This window comes from Convolutriloba macropyga, chromosome 13 (genome assembly GCF_964194025.1).
Source record: "Convolutriloba macropyga chromosome 13, txConMacr16.3, whole genome shotgun sequence".
Classification (NCBI taxonomy): Eukaryota; Metazoa; Xenacoelomorpha; order Acoela; family Convolutidae; genus Convolutriloba; species Convolutriloba macropyga.
The window spans coordinates 33,719,660-33,739,950 of record NC_134480.1 but is presented as its reverse complement, the minus strand read 5'-3'; the positions used below and the strand labels follow the sequence as shown (position 1 = coordinate 33,739,950).

At 36.2% G+C, this 20,291-nt stretch overlaps 1 protein-coding gene across 1 annotated transcript in view; it reads right to left on the bottom strand.

Annotated features, from left to right (window-relative positions):
- LOC142351440 (WD repeat-containing protein 81-like) overlaps positions 1-20,291 on the bottom strand; it is a 136,022-nt gene that overhangs the window by 61,587 nt on the left and 54,144 nt on the right. The window contains exons 10-13 of the mRNA XM_075403447.1: positions 18,387-18,991; positions 14,750-15,086; positions 5,939-6,001; positions 5,531-5,705 (exon numbers count right to left, since the gene is read on the bottom strand). Coding sequence (XP_075259562.1) covers positions 5,531-5,705; positions 5,939-6,001; positions 14,750-15,086; positions 18,387-18,991 — 1,180 coding nt within the window. The remainder of the gene's footprint in view (positions 1-5,530; positions 5,706-5,938; positions 6,002-14,749; positions 15,087-18,386; positions 18,992-20,291) is intronic.

Below are 20,291 nucleotides of genomic sequence, written 5' to 3'. Positions count from 1 at the left end.
AATTTCATCAACTAACTGAGGACGAAGGTCTGAGCGGGAAAAACAAGAGCAGCATTAATTAACAGCTGCAAACGTTTTTTAGTGGTAAAAAAGTACTGACAAATAATTGACCATTAAGAGAAAAATTTCATCTTTTCGGGAGTTGCACAAGAATTTCTCAGCCAACTCACATACCAAGGTGTTCTAAATTCTCTATTCTATAATTTTGTACAATTCGCTATTCAAAAAGAAGGTAAAAAGAAGTAAAATGTTTTTGAAAGATGTTAGAGAGAAAAACAGCTCAATGACACTTCCCTGATATCTTGATTATATCGATTTTTTAATTGACACTACAAATAAACAACAGGAGGTAAAATGCACTCCAACAACTGACGAGCAGCTAGCTTCGGTAGTAGTTAGCTTTGGCTCATTGAAGCCAGCTTAAGCTTAAAAATGAGAACGTAAAGGATTAGAATATCCAGTAGGGTATTTGAAAGAGGCATACAAATCATCGAAAAATTTCAATAATAAATTCTGTCTTCTCAGCAGATTCGTTGAGATGTCGTACACTTAGAGACTAGAAAAGCTCTAAGAGAGCTGCTCAGAGACTTAATGCCCTGCAGCCCTTACAAGTGCATCCAGTTTCTCGATAAAGACGAAAAGTCAAAGGCCTCAAACGCAAATTCGATCACGCAAAAAATTTCATCAAAACGACCAGAGGACAAGAATAAACACTCAACCTTCATTTTAGAGCAATTAAAAATTCAATTCTAAAACAAGAGTGGCTCAGAGATTTAAAAAAATTGGTTATTTCAATGATTTTGGAAAGTTTGACAATAATATTTTGTTTCAAAAATTTCTTCAATAGTAAGCGTAAATATTTCTTTCAAGGTATCACGATCTGATTAAATCAATTTGTCCAAATTATCTCTAATTTAATCAAACAATCTCTTTAGTTAGGTTAACTTCGATCTCATTGATGGCCTCATATTGTCCCTCGTTAACCAATACAGACAGCAGTGAGCCACGTTAACCAACCCAGAGTGAACCAAAAAGTCAATAGCCCAATAATTTTCAATTTGCGAAAAAAACTTTCGATGAGAATGTTAAAAACATTTTCATGTTTCCCGTAGACAGAACTTCTTTGCCATTGATACTGGAATTTAAGAAACGGCTCTGTTATTTAGAAGAATGGACCTTTCATATTATTTTGAATGGAAATATCTGTACTCTATGCTGAAGGGAAAAGCAACAGGTGTCCGAGAAAAACATGAACATTTCAGACTTTTACAGAAAGTGAAATGCTTCTAAACAACTAATGTCAGACAATGCTTTTAGCAGATTGGCCAAGGTTGGCTTTTCTACACACTAGCTTAAACTCAGGCACCCGGTCTCAAAGGGATGTTCCGAAAGATGGTTCGAGAAACAAAGTGGGCGGGAGTGTACTCCTACTATTTTAGCATCAGAGACATTATTAACTAATGTCGGAAGATTAGCTCTCGAACGACTACTGAGATCTCGAATCTATTGAATCCTTCCTCAGTCGTGGGATGTAGAAACTATTTTCACTAAAAGGGCTTCAAATAACGTCATTACAGGTTAGCACTATAACGACTTATAAAAAATTAAAGTTAAATAATTTACCCCAATTTTGACGCACTTTTCCTTTGACTTTTTGTAAGGAACTACCACCCCTTGAGTTCAATTGCTGACACTTATGAGAGAGAGAGAGAATTAGATCACGCAAAACGAAGAAAAAGTAAAGCGCGTAAAAGCCACTCAAAAATCAAAACGGTCAAGCAAAAACTTTGCATAAAAAAGACCACCACATTTACAAAAATTGCTTCAAACATCATTCGAGAACAATTTAAAAAACACACCGCTTTACAACTTCAATCACAAACTAGCAGAACCCTAAAGACACAGAGCAGTGCAATAAAGCACTCGGTATTGCACAACGGTTTTTCTTCACAAAAAGTCTAATACCACTTGCAGGCCAGACGAAAAAGTTACAACCAAAACCAGTCTTTTGAAAAATTCGACAAAGAATACAAAGATGGTCAAAAATTGCTAAGAACCTAGTTTTAGATCAACTAATATATTGTAATAATATATTGCAATCAATCAACTTGCATACCCTTGTAATAAAAAAACATAACCGACTAGCGTCGCGCGAATTGCTCTCAAATGACCGGCGAGCGGTTGGCGTTGTCAGTAGCTAGCTACGTTTTAGTGAGGCTAGGCTAAGCTTAACTGAAGGGGCGTGAGATGAGCGGATTGGGAGGTGCTGATGGGGGCAACAGTGGGGGAGGGCAACGGGGGTCTTTGACTGCACGGGGACCTTACGGCCTGAACGATGTGCAGGGCTGTCATTAGGGGGGGGGGGGGGGGGGGTGATATGGGGGGATGCTGTGTGGGGTCAACCTCTAACCGCCCTTCACACCAAAAGTATAAGTCTCCAAAAAAGTTTCTGTATATCTTACGTACCTCATATTGAACGAATTTTTCAGAGTTTTCATTGCTTGGATTTGAACGAGTTCCATCTTCCAAATTTTCAAGAACATAACCAACTAACGTCGGGCGAATTGCTCTCAAACGACCGGCTGGCTTCGTCAGTAGCTAGCCGCAGTTAAGTGAGGCCAGCTTTAGCTTAATTGAAAGGGCGTGAGGTGAGCGCAGCGGGGGACGTCATGGGGGTGGCGGCAGCCTCTAAGAACTGCCCTTCACACCAATATAAGCCTCCAAAGGAGTTTCTGTGAATCACATACTTGGACACTAGTGAGCTGAAAAGTGAGCAAAATTACCACTGCACGATGGGCGCTACCTGTTTATATCGTTTTTGAGGACCAAAAGTCAACTGTGTCAGAAAAGAAATCGGTCAAGCGAAAAATCTCATAAAAAAGACCAAAAGGATTAAGATAGTTGATACAAACTTCGTTTGAGAGCAATTAACAATGATTTCCTAAAAATAGCTAATTAAGTTATTTATGATTAACAAAAATATGTTAATACATTTCTACTATAAATCAGCCTTAATGAGGGTAATAGATGATGACATCACGCCATATAAAAGCAGCTGTGAGTGCGGCATCAACAAAAGAGTTAAGGAAACACACACAGAGAGAGAGAGAGAGATAGAGCATGGGAGAAACGTTGACGAGCACGAAAAGGAAATAAACCCAACCACCACGGAAGGAGAGAGAGAGAGAGAGAGCTAGGAATATTTTCTATGATGAGATTCGACTCTTCAACTTCTATTTTTCCTAGACTTGTTGGAAATTAAATTATATAAATCTGAAAAGTGCAAAAATTAAAAGAAAAGTTTTCAGATTTCGCAGTAAAAACGTTCAAAAAACCATTTTTTGTCAATGGGGTTCTGTATTTATATAACCCAACTGCAAGACTTAGAAAGTTTCGTTGGCCAGTAATGATCATTAAACTCAAAAAAGGACAAAAATATTTAAAAATTTAAAAAACGATTGCAAATTTTAACAAGTCAAAATTCGCAATCTAGTCAAAATTCGCAATCTAGTCAAAATTCGCAAAATTTATATCTTCAGAACCATTTATATTCTCAAGAGAATAACCAGTATCCCAATTTTAGGCCTTAAATAGTTTCACTGGCTCAAAAAGATCCATAAACTTGGAACATGACAATATTTTTCCAAAAATTTTTGAAAAATCTAAATTTTAACAAATTGCTAAAATTCGAGTTCTCAAAATATTTGTAACCAGTCCAATAGCTGTAGAAAATATGCAGCAAAATTTTATCAAACCTTGGAGGAGGTCCCTAGGCCCCTGGTGCAAAAAAAATTCAAAAATATCAAAAAAACTTGCAAATAATTTTTTTAAAAAATGCTAAAATTCGTGGTATTAAGACCTTTAAAAACATTCCGTTACAATAAGAAACTATGCAGTAACCTATTATCAAACTTCAGAGGAGGTTGCTCGGCTTATGAGGCTGGATAACCACAAAAAATTACAACAAAAATCAAATAAACTTGAAAATTGCTGAAATTTGTGATGAAAAACTGAAAACTATTCCATGGACAATAAAAATTTTTCAGTAACATTATCAAACCCTATAGGAGGTTTTCTGGCCCTTGTGGCCGGAAAAACCTGAATGAAAATATATGTCGAAAAATGTTTTTTAGAAAAAAATGCAAGTTTTGTCAAAAAATGCTTAAACTCGTGATGTTAAAAACATTCAATTACATATAGAAACTATGCAGTAACATATTAGCAAACCCTGGAAAAAACTCCGTGGCTCTTTAGGCTATAGAAACCTAAAAAGGAAGAAAATTTTCAAAAAATTGCTAGAATTTGTGATATTAAAAAGTTGAAAACTATTCCTTGGCCAAAAAAAAATGTTCAGTAACTTATTATCGAGCCTTAACGGAGTTTCTCTGGACCCTAGGGCTGGAAAAACCCGAATAACGCAAATAAAACACAAAAATTTGCGACTTTTGTAAAAAAAAAACCAAAATTCGTAATGTTGAAAACATTCCATTACCACTAGAAACTATGAAGAAACCTATTATCAAACCCTAGAGGAGGTTCCTTGGCACCTAGGGCTGAAAAAACTCACTCGAGGAGGTTCCTTGACACCTAGGGCTAAAAAAATTACAAAAATTTTCAAAAAACTAGTGAAAATTAGTATAAATTTGCGTGTTTTTGTTTGAGCAACATATAGCTCTTAAAATGATCATAACAAGTACTTATGTCTTGCAAAGGACCCTTACCAACTTTAACCAGCCTCAATTTTAGACTGTTCCAACAAAAGACCTCGAAAATGACAAAATTGTGGGTTCAAAACTTCTAAAAATGACCTTTTAACCTTTAACTACGGCCTTCCCAGTAGCTTCACCACACTAAGACCTTGAAGGACTACTTAACTCGGCTAAGGGCCTCTAATGAAACTCAATGTCCGCTGGGCGCTACCTGTTTTTAAGGACGAAAAGTCAAATGGATCAGACGAAAAGTCGGTCAAGCGAAAAATCGCATTAAAAAAGACCAACAGGATTAATATAATTGCTACAAATTTCGTTGGAGAGCAATTAAAAATATATAGACCTTTAATCTGATAACATTTAAAAATTTAGCTCTTTTTTGTTGATTTTATGCAGCTTTGAAAAGGCTCTTTCAAAAATTGTATTTGCTGTTAGAAATAGGGTTATACGGAAGTTGAAGACCTGACAGAATGAAATCGAAAAAAATCTGCTTTCTTTACCCCTTTCGTTCTATGCTTTCTGTGTGAAGTGATACAAAAGCTAAGAACTGTAAATGGTCGCCCTCATTGTTTCATGCATTGCTTGATTCAGAATACAGACGCGTGAATATTCTGTTTACCGCGCACTCAAGCGGTTCTTGGTATTTTCTATAAATTTTCTCGCACGTCAATGACTCCTGCCTAATGTTATCTACAGTCCCCAAGCGTACATGCTACATTGGCAATGAGATTTGATATGTAATGGCCCATATTTTAAGAGTAAATTATCGCGGGAGCAGACAAAATAAAAGGTGTCCAGGACCTAAAATAAAATGATTGTACCTGTTCCAGTAAGTTCTCCAATTGCCATCTAGCAGTCGATCGCTTGAGGAGTACAGTTCCTCTCTCAAGCCTGCTGTCCCGTTACCCCCACTCACAGCCCTAGGAGAGTTCCCTTCGAATTCTGCCATGAATGCTGATGATCTCAATCGGTTACCTTCTTGACGCCAGTCACAGTCTAAAATATCAATTTCTAAAAATAGCAGCCAGAAAGTCCCTTCTTGTCAAGAGATCCGGACTTCGATAAACTGATCTTAATTGCCGGGGTTAGAGCGCAACATGGTTCTTCTGTAGGTGGGGGCCACAGCGGCTTTTGGATTTAAATCATGTTATTAGAGAACAAAAACTATTTTTGGCTTTTCAAAAGCTATTTTCAACCATTACCCCCTCACAATTTGATCTTCTACTCACATAATTCATCTTCCTTCTGTGAGACCCACGACTCCTCTCTGGACAGATCATTGCTCCTGTCAGCTAAAACAGAAGGAAATCCTCAATTAATACTTTACATAACCACAAGGATATTAACCTTAGATCATACCTCAGCACAATAGGCATAGAACCTTTAAGCACCAACAATCTTTCTCTTTGTCTTCACCTCTTTATCTATCCCGTCTTGATCGGTCTTTGCTTTTATTTCTTCCGTCGTTATAATTAAATTCCTTTTAAGGTTTAAACCTTCGAAAACAGAATTTCTTCTACTCTCGACTCTAAAAAAATGGCGTGGGTGAATTTGCCAGGGGTACCGTTAATTTCGACAACGTAAGAGGGTCGTTGGCGCCATTGAACGTTACAGAACACAGCTAATCAGTTTGCTCCATTGAAGCCATTGTTCGCACTGTTAAGCCTGTTATGTTAACTGCTTTCGGCATAATTTGCCTGGGGTATTTAATCGGCAAGAGATCAATACTTTCTTAAGATGTTTTTTTTTTTCAAATGTCTTCTCTTGCTAACCAGAAAGAAGTCGACTTTTCTGCGCCGTTAGTTTGAACACAGCTGTCAGATTGTCAGAAAATAGCTACGTTTTTCCAGTAATTGCTGTGATGGCCTTAATTCATTTACAATGCCCGAAAAATTTAAAGTGAAATAATTCCCTCTATTTTTAAATCATCTCAGTAATTAATGAAAAGCCAATTTGAGAGAGCCGAGAGAAAGAGGAGAAGTCGTTTTGAGAATGAGGCTCACGAGTGACGAAACGAATATTGAAACCTATGAATCACAAATTCGCTGCAACAAGTGTAGCAACTGACGTCAAGCACGCAATTCGCACAAAAATGCACAAATTAAGGGATGAAAAGCCGATCTGAGGCGAGTGTGATGTCACTGCTTAAGCAAAAAGTCGACGACGAAAGCAAAGCGTTGCTGCATAGCTGGAAAAGTTCCGAAGGCATATCGAAACATCTATACCTCGGGTTAAAAAGTATTTAACCTTCAAATATGTGGTGAAAATGAGACTAAGATGTCACTTTTTGCGACTAAAAATTATTTGCACAGCACACACTCAACTATTTTCCGGCTGCCGTGTGGTGCCAGTCACTCATATCAGCTAAAATAATTGTCCCAGAATGTCAATCTAAGGATACAAAAACACAAAATAACAATTGATTTCGACAAATTATCAACGTTCATGTGCCCTGTCCGTACAGGCTGTGGCAGAACTTTACGGTATCAGGGCCATTTTTTGCCTTTCTTTTAAGAGGGAACTGTCTTTCGGGGCAAGCCGAATTTGCTCTATAAAAGTAATCAACAAGTTATCAAAAATTTTATAGGAAAAAAAGCTGCTTTTTCGTTTAAAGTACGGCCAAAAATGAAAATGCTACACTTTTGGCGTCAAAACATTTTCGAACTTCCGCTTTCGACTGAAAAAATTGGGTCAAAACTTAAAAACTTTGTCAATATTATACGAAAATCTTTAACTTTTCCGCTATTTTAAAGCTTGCCAGCTTTCGTAACTACTCGGTAGATTGCTTGGACTAGAACAGGGGAAGCTGTTTTAGCTCATCAGCAAAATGTCCTTTCATCCACCCCACCGTCAAAATTCTGCTCAAATTCTCTTATAAAAAAGCCACACTTCTTTAACCCCATTATTTTGTGACGTGGGCATCTTTGACCAAAAAGCACCAATTCTGAGAAAAATCAAAAAATCAACCAAATATGTGATCGATTTTTCTGAAAAAAAAAAAACTGAATTCTGCGACTTCTGATTTCTATGCATTTCATAGCCCATAAAAAGAAAAATAAATATGGATGTCTTTTGCTATAAAGTTGACTTCTCCTAAAGCACTTCTCATTTCTTACCGTTTCGGGACCGCATAGAAAGTTCCATCAAAAGTTACAATCACGTTAATCAGATATTGCAAGAATCTTTAACCAAAAGTATGCTATGCTATCTGGCAAGGCCCCTACACTGCCATCTGGAAAATTTGATACAACGAACGCAACCAGTCAGCATTTACATAATTTTAAAAAACAACTAAAATACGTAATCATTTAGAAACCATCTCAAAATGACAAAAAGTTATTCCAAATATTATGTATACTGACTCATAGAAAAAAAATTATGGCAAATTCTTAAAATCGCCGAATTTGCTATTCCTGGAAACATATCTATTCGTGGAAACATATCTATTCCTGGAAACTTAGCCTAATTGTTGTGATAAACGTATTAAATAGCCTTGCTATTTCTTAAGTTTATCACGAGACTGTCTTTCAGATACTTGTGAATGTTACAATAAATGGTTCTCTTGCTCGGAGCCAGTTGTCTATTGAGAGCTCTACAGAAGTCACCAGGCTGCATTGGGGAAAATCAAGCTTTCGCAAGGAAATCACTGAGCTTCAATCATAACTCCCGAGACAAACTCAAAAATGTTCAACTACTGTTAGATAGAGGTATTCTCCAGCACAGGTCAGATGTGGTTATTTGGCATGACGTGATTAGTAATTCAATCACACCTCACCACTCAAATAGCAACACTGCTTTGAGTAAAGAAGAATTATTTCATGCTCTGAAAAGATTTGATTGCAATGTAGTAGGTATTGTTTATTTGCAAAGAAAAGGAACTCCAGACATTTTTGACGAATTGTGTAACTGAAAAGTTGGGCGAGTTATTAACGGAAGGAGACATTTGCTACCGAAATTCAAACAGAAACAGAAATGGTATGAAAACCAGCTAGCTGAAGTCCATCCTCACGTTTCGATTGAACTTAATTTTATTAATATCATACTGCGAGAAAAAGCAAATTTGCACAAGTTGACCTTGAAAAATAGATCGAAAACTCGAAAACGCAAGAGCAGACCAAGGAAAAACAAAGCGAAAAAGAACAAGAAAAAGAAAAAGAAGCCCAAAAAAACTTGCCAAGATTGATCGTGGAATTTTTAAATTAATATCTCTTTATTTATTGTTTTGTCTTATTGTTAACTAGCTCTTGGTCAAAGGCCAGTTGTATACTTGTAAGCTTACGGTACACGTTTTCTTTTCTTTCAGCTTGGGAGGATCTCTAGCCGTCTCTGAGTCCAGCGGGCTTGAGGCAGTCCGGGGAGCCACCTGAGTTGAAAGACTTTTTTTCATATGACTAAGCTTAATTAAAATCCAGAAGTCTCATTTTACCTTGTTGTTGAAATCGAGCTTCAGCTTTGTTAAACTATAAATTATATATAAAAAAAACTAAGTAGTATTTTTGCAGCAGAATTCTAAACTCCAACCGATTTTTTTTTCTCCTCAAATTAAACCGTTTATTCCTCCTTTATCATGTCCGATTCCAATCCAGACAGCAGTCCGCTGAATGGTGTCAGTAACAATGCATCTGAAGAGCTACAGAAAGAGGTTCCACAATTGAAGTTTTTGGGACTCACACCATTGGCAAGCATTCAACAAGAAAGTAAACCCACTCCAAGTCAGAAGAGGCCGCTCTTGGCACTAAGTCCAGCAGGAGAAACAGAAGAGAAGCAAGAGCTACAAAATACAATCCAAGAAGGGATCAAAGAAGCAATCAAAGATATTTTTCCTAGCCTCATAGACAAACTAAGAACTGACTTAAAGACGACAATTAACGAAATAGTTGAAGAGAAGTTTCAAAAATTCGTTGAAGAAAGTAAAACAGTGTGGCGAAGAGTAATAGATGATAGGATTGCCGAACTGGAAACAATGCTGACACAGACCAGTGAGAGAATGATAGCTTCCAAAATCTCAGAGATGACCACTGATATCCACCGTAAAACTGACGAAAAGCTTGCGAGGTTTATCACTGAAATTGGAACAACCACCAACTCGGAGGACACTGTGACAGATCTCAAGATGCTCTCTCAAACAGAGCTTCTAGAAACGTACAATCGTCGTGATAATGTTAAAGTTTTTGGACTTTCTGAAACAATCGATGAAGTGGAAACACGGAGGCTAATGCTCAAACAGCGCAAGCGTTCTTGGATGTAACAGCTGACCTAAATGTTAACGTTGATGCTACTGACATATCAATTGCTCATCGACTTCCTTCTCGATACAAGAACAGACCAATCATTGTAAAATTTACTAGACGCATCAAGAAAATCGAAGTTCTTAAAAACAAACGTGCCTTAGAAGAAAGCCCCTCTTTCTACAATGTTACAATACTTGAAGATGCAAGTAAACCCAGGCTTAATTTTCTCATATTAATGAAAGGTGACGAACGGATCTCGTCATCGTTCATACGTGATGGGGTCATACACTACAGGTGGATGGACGGAAATATGTACAGAATCAACAACTTATTTGAAGGTGGTTTGTTCCTCAATTATTGTTTAATCAACATCCAACAGTGCTTCAAGCCACCTCAAAATCCAGATACAGAACGGACGAATCAGCCCTTTCGTGAAACGTAAAAAGAAAGAAGAGGTATTTAACGAAACTGAAATTAACACGCAAAGGAAAGATTTAATAATTTTTCATCTCAATGTAAGATCATTAAAAAAACCCCTACTAGATCTTGAATCTCTTATTTTTAGCTTAGATAAGCTGCCTCACATTATCTGCCTAACTGAAACCTGGTTGTGTGACGATGATGAAATAAAACAATATCTGTTACCGGGTTTTAGATCCCATATCCAGAAGAGTAGAACATCCAGGGGAGGTGGTGTAATGATTCAAACCACAAGTTCATGCAAAATTCTGAAAGAAAAATCAATAAACTTTGAAGAGTCTGTCTTTGCTGAAATAGAATTCTCTGGGGCAAAACTAAATCTTGCGGTGATTTATAACAAACCTAGGGAAAACAAAATGAAATTTGTTGATAATCTTAACACTTTTCTAGAAGCCAACCAATCCCCTTCATTTCCTTTAATCATATGTGGTGATTTTAACATTGATACATTACAAGAGAATGCTTTGTCAAAAAACTATCTGAATTGTATATCATCTAATGGTTATGAAATTTTTGCAAAATCAGCAACCAGGGAAACGGATACCAGTTCCACTTGTCTCGATCATTTCGTGTATCAAAATATTAATCTGTTAAACTGTGAAATTCTAAAAAATCAAACTTTTTCAGACCACGATCCAATTATTCTAACATGCGGACTTTGTTTGGAACCTGAAGGTAAAACTACGTTTCGAAACACAGCTTTTCTGAAAAATCCGAGCACTGTAGAAAACTACGTAGAAACTCTCCGGGTGGAAATATCGGAGTGTAGTGGAAAATTGCTGAGTGCTACAACTTGCTCAGAAGCTTTCAATGTTTTTAATGAAACTTTTCTTAAAGTCACTGATAGATTTGCCCCAATCTGCAATTTCCCACCCAAGAAAAATCTGCTGCCAAAATGGCTCAATAAATCTTTGCTTAAAATCAGGTCAAAACGGAACCAAGCACATAGAAAGTGGAAGAAAGACTGCCATAACCAAGCCAAGCTTCAAGAATTTAAAAAGTGGCGTTTGACTTTTGAAAAAGAATACAAAAAATCAAAAAAGCAGTACTATCAAAATAAGTTTCAAGCTTGCCAAACAGACTCGAGGAGAACGTACAAACTTCTGAATGACATCAACGGAAAATCCAAAACGTTTAATGATCCCCGCTTTTGAACACTTGTAGACAAAATTATAAGCTCCTATCAATTAAAAACAATGCAGATGTCTTTAATAAATTCTTTGCAAACGTTGGTGAAGGACTTAGCAATCATTTAACTGCCGCACATGATGTTGATATCCCAAATTGCATTCACTCCATGTTCTTTTTCCCAACAACAAAGCGTGAAGTTGAATCCGTTTACCGAAGCTTACAAAATAAGTCGTCCTCGGGAGATGACCTAATATGTAACAGTATTGTAAAAGCCTCAATGCCAGCCACCTTAAATGTAATTACAAATTTGATTAACCGGTCATTCAACGAAGGCCTTTTTCCAGATAGCCTGAAAACAGCCAAGATTGTTCCTTTATTTAAAGATGGCTCAAAATTGGAGGAAAATAACTATCGCCCAATTTCACTACTCATGATTTGGAGCAAAATTTTTGAGAAAGTAGTTTTTAATAGAGTATATGGCTATTTCGAAAAACTAGGAATTCTCTCAAAGTATCAATTCGGTTTTCGAGACAAGCATAGCACGATTGATGCGCTCGTAGAACTTAACGAAAAAATTCGTCATTCTGGAAAAGAGAACGCTATTAATTCGTTCTTTTTGGACTTGAAGAAAGCTTTCGATACTATAAATCATAATCTACTGCTAAAAAAACTGGAAAGATATGGTATCAGGGGGAAATGCTCAATGTGGTTTGAATCGTATTTAACAAATAGGAGACAGAGAGCTTTTTAAACAACGTGTCATCTGATTGGGAAATTTCAAACTGTGGGGTACCACAAGGTTCAACTCTGGGACCTCTACTCTTTCTAATATATATTAACCATCTCCCTCAAAATTGTAATCTTAATGTCCTGCTGTTTGCTGACGGCACTAATATTACATCCATAGGAAACAGCCGTGCTGAAATTAGTCTCGAACTTGCGAAGATAAATAACTGGTTGAAATCAAATAAACTGGTACTTAACCTTGAAAAGACTATCTTAATGAAAATGCTGGTTGCTGGTTCCAAAATAGATTCAAGTGAATATCTGTTTGATGATCAAGTTGTCCAAACTCACTCTATGTGCAAGTATCTTGGTGTTAGAATTGATGCAAAGCTTTCCTTTATTAGCCATATTGAGCATGTAAAGAAAAAACTAAGCAAGCAATGTGGAATTGTATCTAAAATGAGACATTTTGTTCCTAGATTGCAACTTATAAGCTATTATTCGAGCAACGTGATTCCCATTATTCAATATGGCGTTCTTGTATATGGTTGTTGCAGCTACTCTTCTTTACTACCATTGTTTATGTTGCAGAAAAAGGTGTTAAAGTTTATATCCTTTCGACGAAAATCAGACAGTTGCAGTGATATGTTTCTTAAACATGGATTTCTCTCAGTCTACGAGCTACATATTTACGAGCTCCTTAAATTTGTTCTTAAATCGATTTGCAATTTTTATTCTGAGAATTATTGTAACGAAATGTTTCAATTTAATAAAAAAAGGAGGAATACGAGGCAATCCGAGCTAAGATTACTCAATATACCTTGCTGCAAGAGAAAACTTGAAAAATTTTCGATCAAATATCGTGCTGCTAAACTGTATAATAAGCTCAGGGAATTAAATCTGCTACCTGGAAACGTAGAAAAAAGTACGCGTGATGAATTAAAAAATATATACCATAAGTTAAAGGATTCTTACCTTATTAACAACCAAGAGCTAGTAAATTATATGTTTGAAATGTAGTAAAATTGAAAATGTCAATGTTTCTTAGTTAAATATGGGGATTGCTGCAATAGAGAATCAGCAAGATTCCGTGCAAGTCCACTTGTTTCATGAGAAATGTATCCAATAGCTGCATATATTCAATCATGTCCAAGAAATAAATTCTTTTTTTTATATATCTGGTTACGTTGAAAAAAGGCCAAAATTTCTAGAATGGATATAGAATGACCAACCAAATTGGGCTAATAATTGTCTCGAAAATATAGGTCTCAAAAAACATATCCGCAATTATCTAGATACCAACCAAAAAACCCATTTTGGGAGTACTGAAGACCAATAAACATAACCGACGAACGTCGGGCGAATTGCTCGCAAACGACCGGCGAGCGGTTGGCTTTGACAGTCCTTTAGCGAAAGGTGGAGAAAATTCAAAAGTTCATTTTTGAATTTTTTATTTTTATTTGTGTAAGCCATTACGTCCTTGCGCACTGACTTAGTGTAACAATTTGGGCAGGTTAGAAGCATGGGGAATGATTTTCCACCCCCCCCCACCAATCACACAACAAAAGAGTATTTCTGGAAAACATTACCGATGAAAAATTATTGGTTCCCCGACCACTGAGTTTTGAGAGTTTGTCAAAAAAATGGCAGACAAAAAGCTCGGCGGAAAAAGGCTAAGATGCAAAAAAATTTGTTTTTTTTTTGCAAAGTCTAAAAAAAGCAGACATTTTATTGTCAATTTTTGGGATCCGCCAAATTGAGCAATAGGTTGACTGAGGAGGTCAAACTTTTAAAATTAACAGCCGCCCTTCACACTTGAAGTTGTCTCCTCAAAACAGTTTCGGTGAATCGCATAATTAGAGACTAGGAAGGCTCTAAGAGAGCTGCTCAGCTACTTCAATCCCTCCGAACTTTACCTGTTTATCCCGTTTCGGAGAACGAAAAGTTTAAAGGGTGGGTCCAGAGAACTCGGTCCAGTAAAAAATCGCATTAAAAAGACCACAGGACTTATATAAATGCTACAAACTTTGTCTAAGAGCAATTGAAAATACCCTCGTTAAGCAAAAATTGGTTCACACAGCAGTTTTACTCACTTTTCGCTTTCAGTCAAAACTGGCTTGAACACAGTACTTCCGGTTCAAAAAACCTGCAAACCACTAATACTCAAACAAGAGAAGGCTCATAATAGCTCCGCTTAGTAACCGCTATCGCAGCCATAGCTTAGTCATATACCTCAATTTATAATATTGCACGTTCCTCTTGCAGACCGACGAACAAGTGGGTAGCCAGGTATATCGTGCCAAAAGCAACTATAATACTAGCTTCTTACAAACACCGCCAACACAGCGTCAGTGAAGAGAGCAGAGTAGCTCGATTCTCCGACGTATCGAGTAACCACCATCACACAGGGGCGGGGGATCTAAAAAAAATCTACCGGCAGTTAGCGTTTGGTATGAAAAAGATAATCCTTACGCGACACGTCGAACTGAATTCCTCCATTGGACGTGTTCAAATAATCGCCGTTCCTTCCTCCCACACCAACTGCGTTATTGGTTAACTCCTCCTGGTCCAGTTCACTACCAAAACTGCTTCCTTCACTCGACAGATCCCCAAGCTGTTCAGCCACACTCCTGACACTGGGAAATTGCCCCATTCGTTTCTCCATGTATAGATTGCCCAAAAGTCGACATAGCGGGATGTAAAGAGAGGCTAGAAGGCGAGAGTCGAAGCAGTCTGAGAAATCTTCGTCAATATCGACGGCCATGTTTGAGTACGTGAAAAGTTCGGGTGGCGCGTATTTGATATCACCCTGAACAAAATTAGACAGTGAAGTTTGTTGGAAGTCCAAAAATGCAGATATCATACCAACACGGCAACAGAAAGCTCGTCAAAAAGATCCGTGTTTCGCTTTTACGATAATATAGTTTGATAGTGAATATGAAAACAAGGCGGCTCGGTAATGTGCAATGGCACATAAGGTTCCGACCCCGCCCATCCACAATTTTGTGGATGGGCGACCAAATGAGGAACAGATAGAAAAACCCAAAAATTATTTTTTGCGAATCCCAAAAAAGCCCAAGTCTTTTTCAAAAAATTCCGTATGAACGATAAGATAACCTCCAAAACAAATAACTCAGTGGAGTAAAAATTGATGCATTAGATTGCTGTAATATGTCAATATTAAGAGAGCGAGTCAAAACGAACAGCAAAATCAAACAACAACAACAACAAACATTAATTATATCAAAAAATTTATGTCCCTCTTAAAAACTAAATTTAATAACAAAGTCAACATACCGTCAGATAAACCTGAAACTAAACAAAAATAACTTAAAAATCACCACAAAACATATGCGACCAGTCCATAGAAAGGTTGGGTAATAATTATACAAAAAAGAACAAAAACAGAAAAGTAAAAAAAATTAACTTTTTTTTTTGAAACAATTAACTTCAAAGTAATAAATACCATTAGGAATAAATTAATATTACCACAAATTTGCGATTACCACTGCTTCTATAGAAGGGCATTAGGACCTGACCTTATTCAATTTTTAGAGCGGCTAAAAAGAACAACAAAGAACAAACAAAATTTAAATTGAAACTTGCCAGAAAACGCTGTCAAAACCGTCAAGCCAAATTTTGGCACTCAAAATATATTTGATTGCGCCTTCTTCAAACAGTTATAATGTAGTACGTGGCCATTCATTAGTAAGACTAGGTAACAAGTAGACAAAAAAGCGGAGTGCTAAAGTATGTAATACTTTTAATTTTTTTTTCGAAACAAAATTACATTCAATGTCATGAAAGGCATTAATTACAAAAAGAACTATTTAAATATCGTCGTTTTTTCATGAAAAAGAAACCCTCGAGACCTTTAATTATCCAGAATATTTCTTGCATCTACAAAAAGAACGTCAAATATGACAAAAATCAAATTAATTTAATTTTTTTTTGTGAAAAAGCGGTGTCGAAGCCAGTAAGGTCATAACAAAATCTTTAAAAAAAAGATTTTTGGACACTAATCCCTTTTATTCCCTTGACACCCATAATGTCATATTTGACCTGTAATCAACTAACGAGATTAGGTAACAAAAAGAAACATAAAAAGAACAAAATTGCGAAGTTAAAAAATTATTTTTTAATTTTGGAAAACGATGGGTTTGAAAGTCATAAAAGCCATCAGCTATCTGCTAATATCAGAATATCGGTTTTTCTATTCTTCCATGAAAAGCCAATGAAAGCTATCACTAAACAGGAAATTTCATACGACCGAAACGACAAAGTATAAATGACAGTTAAGACAAAATTAAAAAATTCAATTGATTTCTTCAAGAAAGAGGCGTCGAGGCCATTAAAACGATGATTTATATCTTTCAAGATTTTAATATGTTCAATTGTGTTTTAATTTGAATGCTAATAAGGTGACATGAGAACTGTCAATAATGTGATAATGTGACAAAATTAGAAAACATGAAAAACTGGCAAATATCAAAACAAACAAAAATCTAAAATCTTGTAGTATCAAAGCCAGAAAACAATAATTTCAGGCTTAAAACTGCAACCGAGAATAAATGTTAACTCAGTAGAAAGAAGAAGCAGTCTTTTTTTGCTGACACTAAGCTGGAAGTTGAACAAATTAAGAAAAAAATAGAGGAAAAGTTAATTAAGCCATTATTTATTGAAAAGTCAATTATTTTTAAAAAAAAACCACCATAAACTTTCAATTAAAAAACTAAATGAATTAGCCTGGAGCTGTTTCGCAAGCGAATTGGTTGGACCTATCACTCCTGAGCTTTGATTTGATATGTTCTGTTCTTTATTATTAAAAAAAAGTCTTTTTTTTAAAAAAAAAGACCGACTGATTACAACCCGATTTTTTTTTGGATTGTAACAGTCCAAGAATGGCCCAAAACTACCCCTGTTAATACTTATTGTCCGTTAAGAACAATTGATTTTTCAAATATTGTAGATATAGATAATTTCTGAGTTGAAACTCAAAATAAATTTTGCATTTTTGATAATCAACGAGTAAAGTTAGCAAAAAACGGCAAAGTTTTAACTACAAGGCACTCTCTGCGGACTCTGAAGTAGAAATAGCCCCCCTCTGAGTCTACAAAGATTGTATGAGTGTTGTTTGGGGGTGTACTGTAGGCAAATTTAATCAAAGTGGACTAAAGTAGCTTATTTCGTGCTGTTGTTGATGAAAAAGGCTAAATTTTGAAATGTTTATCCAGATTTTTTGACCAAAAAATTAAATCAAAACAATCAAAAATGCTTGTTCGTCTTCAAAAATGAAATCAACGACACTATTCTTAAAAATTATAACAAATTTTAGCAAAATTGACGAAAATTTAGGCAAAAATTCCGGAAAATGTGAATAAAAACAACGTGAATTCACTCTTCTTTTCTCAGAAGTTTAAGCCTCGATAACTCCCTGTAGAAAACGAAAATTAAAAAAATCTTTTTAATTCCATATTCTACGCTGAACGAGCTTTCTAATGATACCAGTCTCAACTCTCTACGATGAATATATCGAGCGGCGAAAATTCACTGAACAAAAAAAAAAAACCCAGTTGAGTATATAGTTCCTCCCCCCTCAAGAGGGTCGGAACAATAAGGCAAACAACAAAATGCTAATTTAGTTTTAAACAATAATACAAAGCGAAAAGCTGATGAAACGATTAAAAAATTTGCGGTAAAAAGTTATATCGACCGGGACATTCGTTTTTAAGAATCGTCATTTAAACTAAGCATACATGAATTTAGCACAAGATTTTATACTAAACTTGGATTTAACTAAGGTCAAAGTTTCAATCAATGTATTTACGCTTAAATCACACACTGTTCAAAATTTGGATCTATTCTGTTTCAGCCCCCCCCCCCCCCCCCCCCCCAGTGTTTTTTATGACCCCCAATTATGAATTATGTGTTGTTATATAGCACGTTACTATGCAAGAAAATAGCACGTGCGCCTGGGGGTTATAAAAAATTCATGCTTAATAAGCTGGGGGGGGGGGAACAGAACAGATCCCACAATTTTTAGAAAACAGCGTAGCTAAGTGAATAAACTTTTGTTGGGGGGATAAGTCCCTGAACCATATCAACGTACATTTGCATTGACAAGAGCTGAGTAGCGCTGAGGAGTTCCAAACTTGATGGATTCCTGGCTCACTGCAACGTCGGTATAAAAATCCTCAGACAAGCAGCTCGAATCACTTGAAAGCGTTTTCTTCTGTGGTGACATCTCAAAACTACTTGCAATTTTAGGAGACGTCGAAGATCTCATGTAGAAGTTCTCCAAATTCGAGAACAGAGCAAAAATTGTCTTCATAAGGTAACTCAAAATCATTTCACGTCCAACACGCTCGCAGATTTCGACCAAAATTTTAATCCAAGATGACGCCATCAAAAAACGAGGAGCGTCGTTTCGACCAATCAAATCAGAGTTTGGGGACAAGAATATATTCATAGATTTAATCAAAAAGATATTGAGGGTGTTCAAATTCTTCACCAAAAATGGGTCCGTCATCAAGGCAACAGATAACTGCAATACATGCAATGCGGCTAGCAATGATGATAATCTTCGGGAGGATTGAAGTGACACGGAGCCATTGAGGTGGTCGTTTGTGAATGAGAATATCTTTGTTACAATCACTTCTTCGCCATACACAATTATGATTTCAGTGAGACAACGGAAGACCCGTTCAAGTGAATCTATAACAAAAAATCTGCACTCTAATTTTCGTCTACACTGTATGTTTGAGGTACAGTATGCGGGGATGCTAAACGACGGATCGGTTGGAGATTTCGACTCTATATTCGTTATGTTCGTTTGACGGGCAAAAAAATTATTGAAAATTGAAAATGGCCAATCAAAAATCCTCACAGGTTTGCATCGGAATAGCTTTAAGTCTCAGTGCACAAGAGGCGACATTAAAAGAGCCAAATGTGGGAGCTCTCAAACTTTAACATAAAGAAAAGGCTTGACGTAATTAAAAAAATTATTAGTTCATTACTATAGAGAGCACTTGCTTGAGTATAATGATCCCGTGTTCGGATGTGATAGTTTTATCTCGAGACTCATGAATGGCCGCGGCAACTATTATATAATTCTCGAGATCAGAACTTAACATCAACTTATGCCTTCAAGCTTTAGCATTTGATCCCATTTCTCTCGTTACAAAATCAAATGGACCAGACAAATTGCATAGAACAAAAAAAAACAAACAATTCCCATAACAGTCCGATAAAAAACCAAAAACGAGGAAAATCCAAATCGAACACGAAACTAATTAATGACGTTTTCACCTCAGTTAACACTGGCAGTTACTAACTTTCATATATTATGAACTAAACGTACCCTTAATTTTAACACTCGACGTCCCAAAGCACAAATTACCGCTGCAAAACAAAGAATTCAAAATAGGTCAAAGGTCACAACATTTTACCAGCTGTGAACAAAACTTGAAAAGACTAATACCATTTTGAGTCGTAAAATTTAAAAAAGTATAAAACAAATATAAAACAGAAAAACAAAACCAATGCCAACAACTTTGTTTCAGAGCAAGTTGGAAGTTAAACTCTCACCCCTTTATGTTTCGAAAAAGTTCTTTTAATATTATTAATTTCAGCAGTTCTCTACTTCTCCTTAATGAATAAAATTCCAGAAAACCCAATTAAACAACTAAAAGCGAAATACGCGAATGACAGCCAAAGTTCCATGAAAAACAATAAGTCTCAAAAAGATATAAATTAGTATTAATACTGGAAAGCACATCCAGCTTACAATACAATAACTGGAAGATTGTCCATATTTTGTCTGTCTCTATATTTCGCCTTTTGAATTTCATTGTACCTAAAATTATATCTAAAATATATTCTAAGAGTGGCATTTATAGTTTTATCCCTTTTGAGTTTTGATTCCGCTTTCCGAGATTGACTCAGTTCATCTTAATGATTAACTCCTGTTTAAATGCAGATTAAGCAGAATGAACGAAGACAAAAACTAGCAACG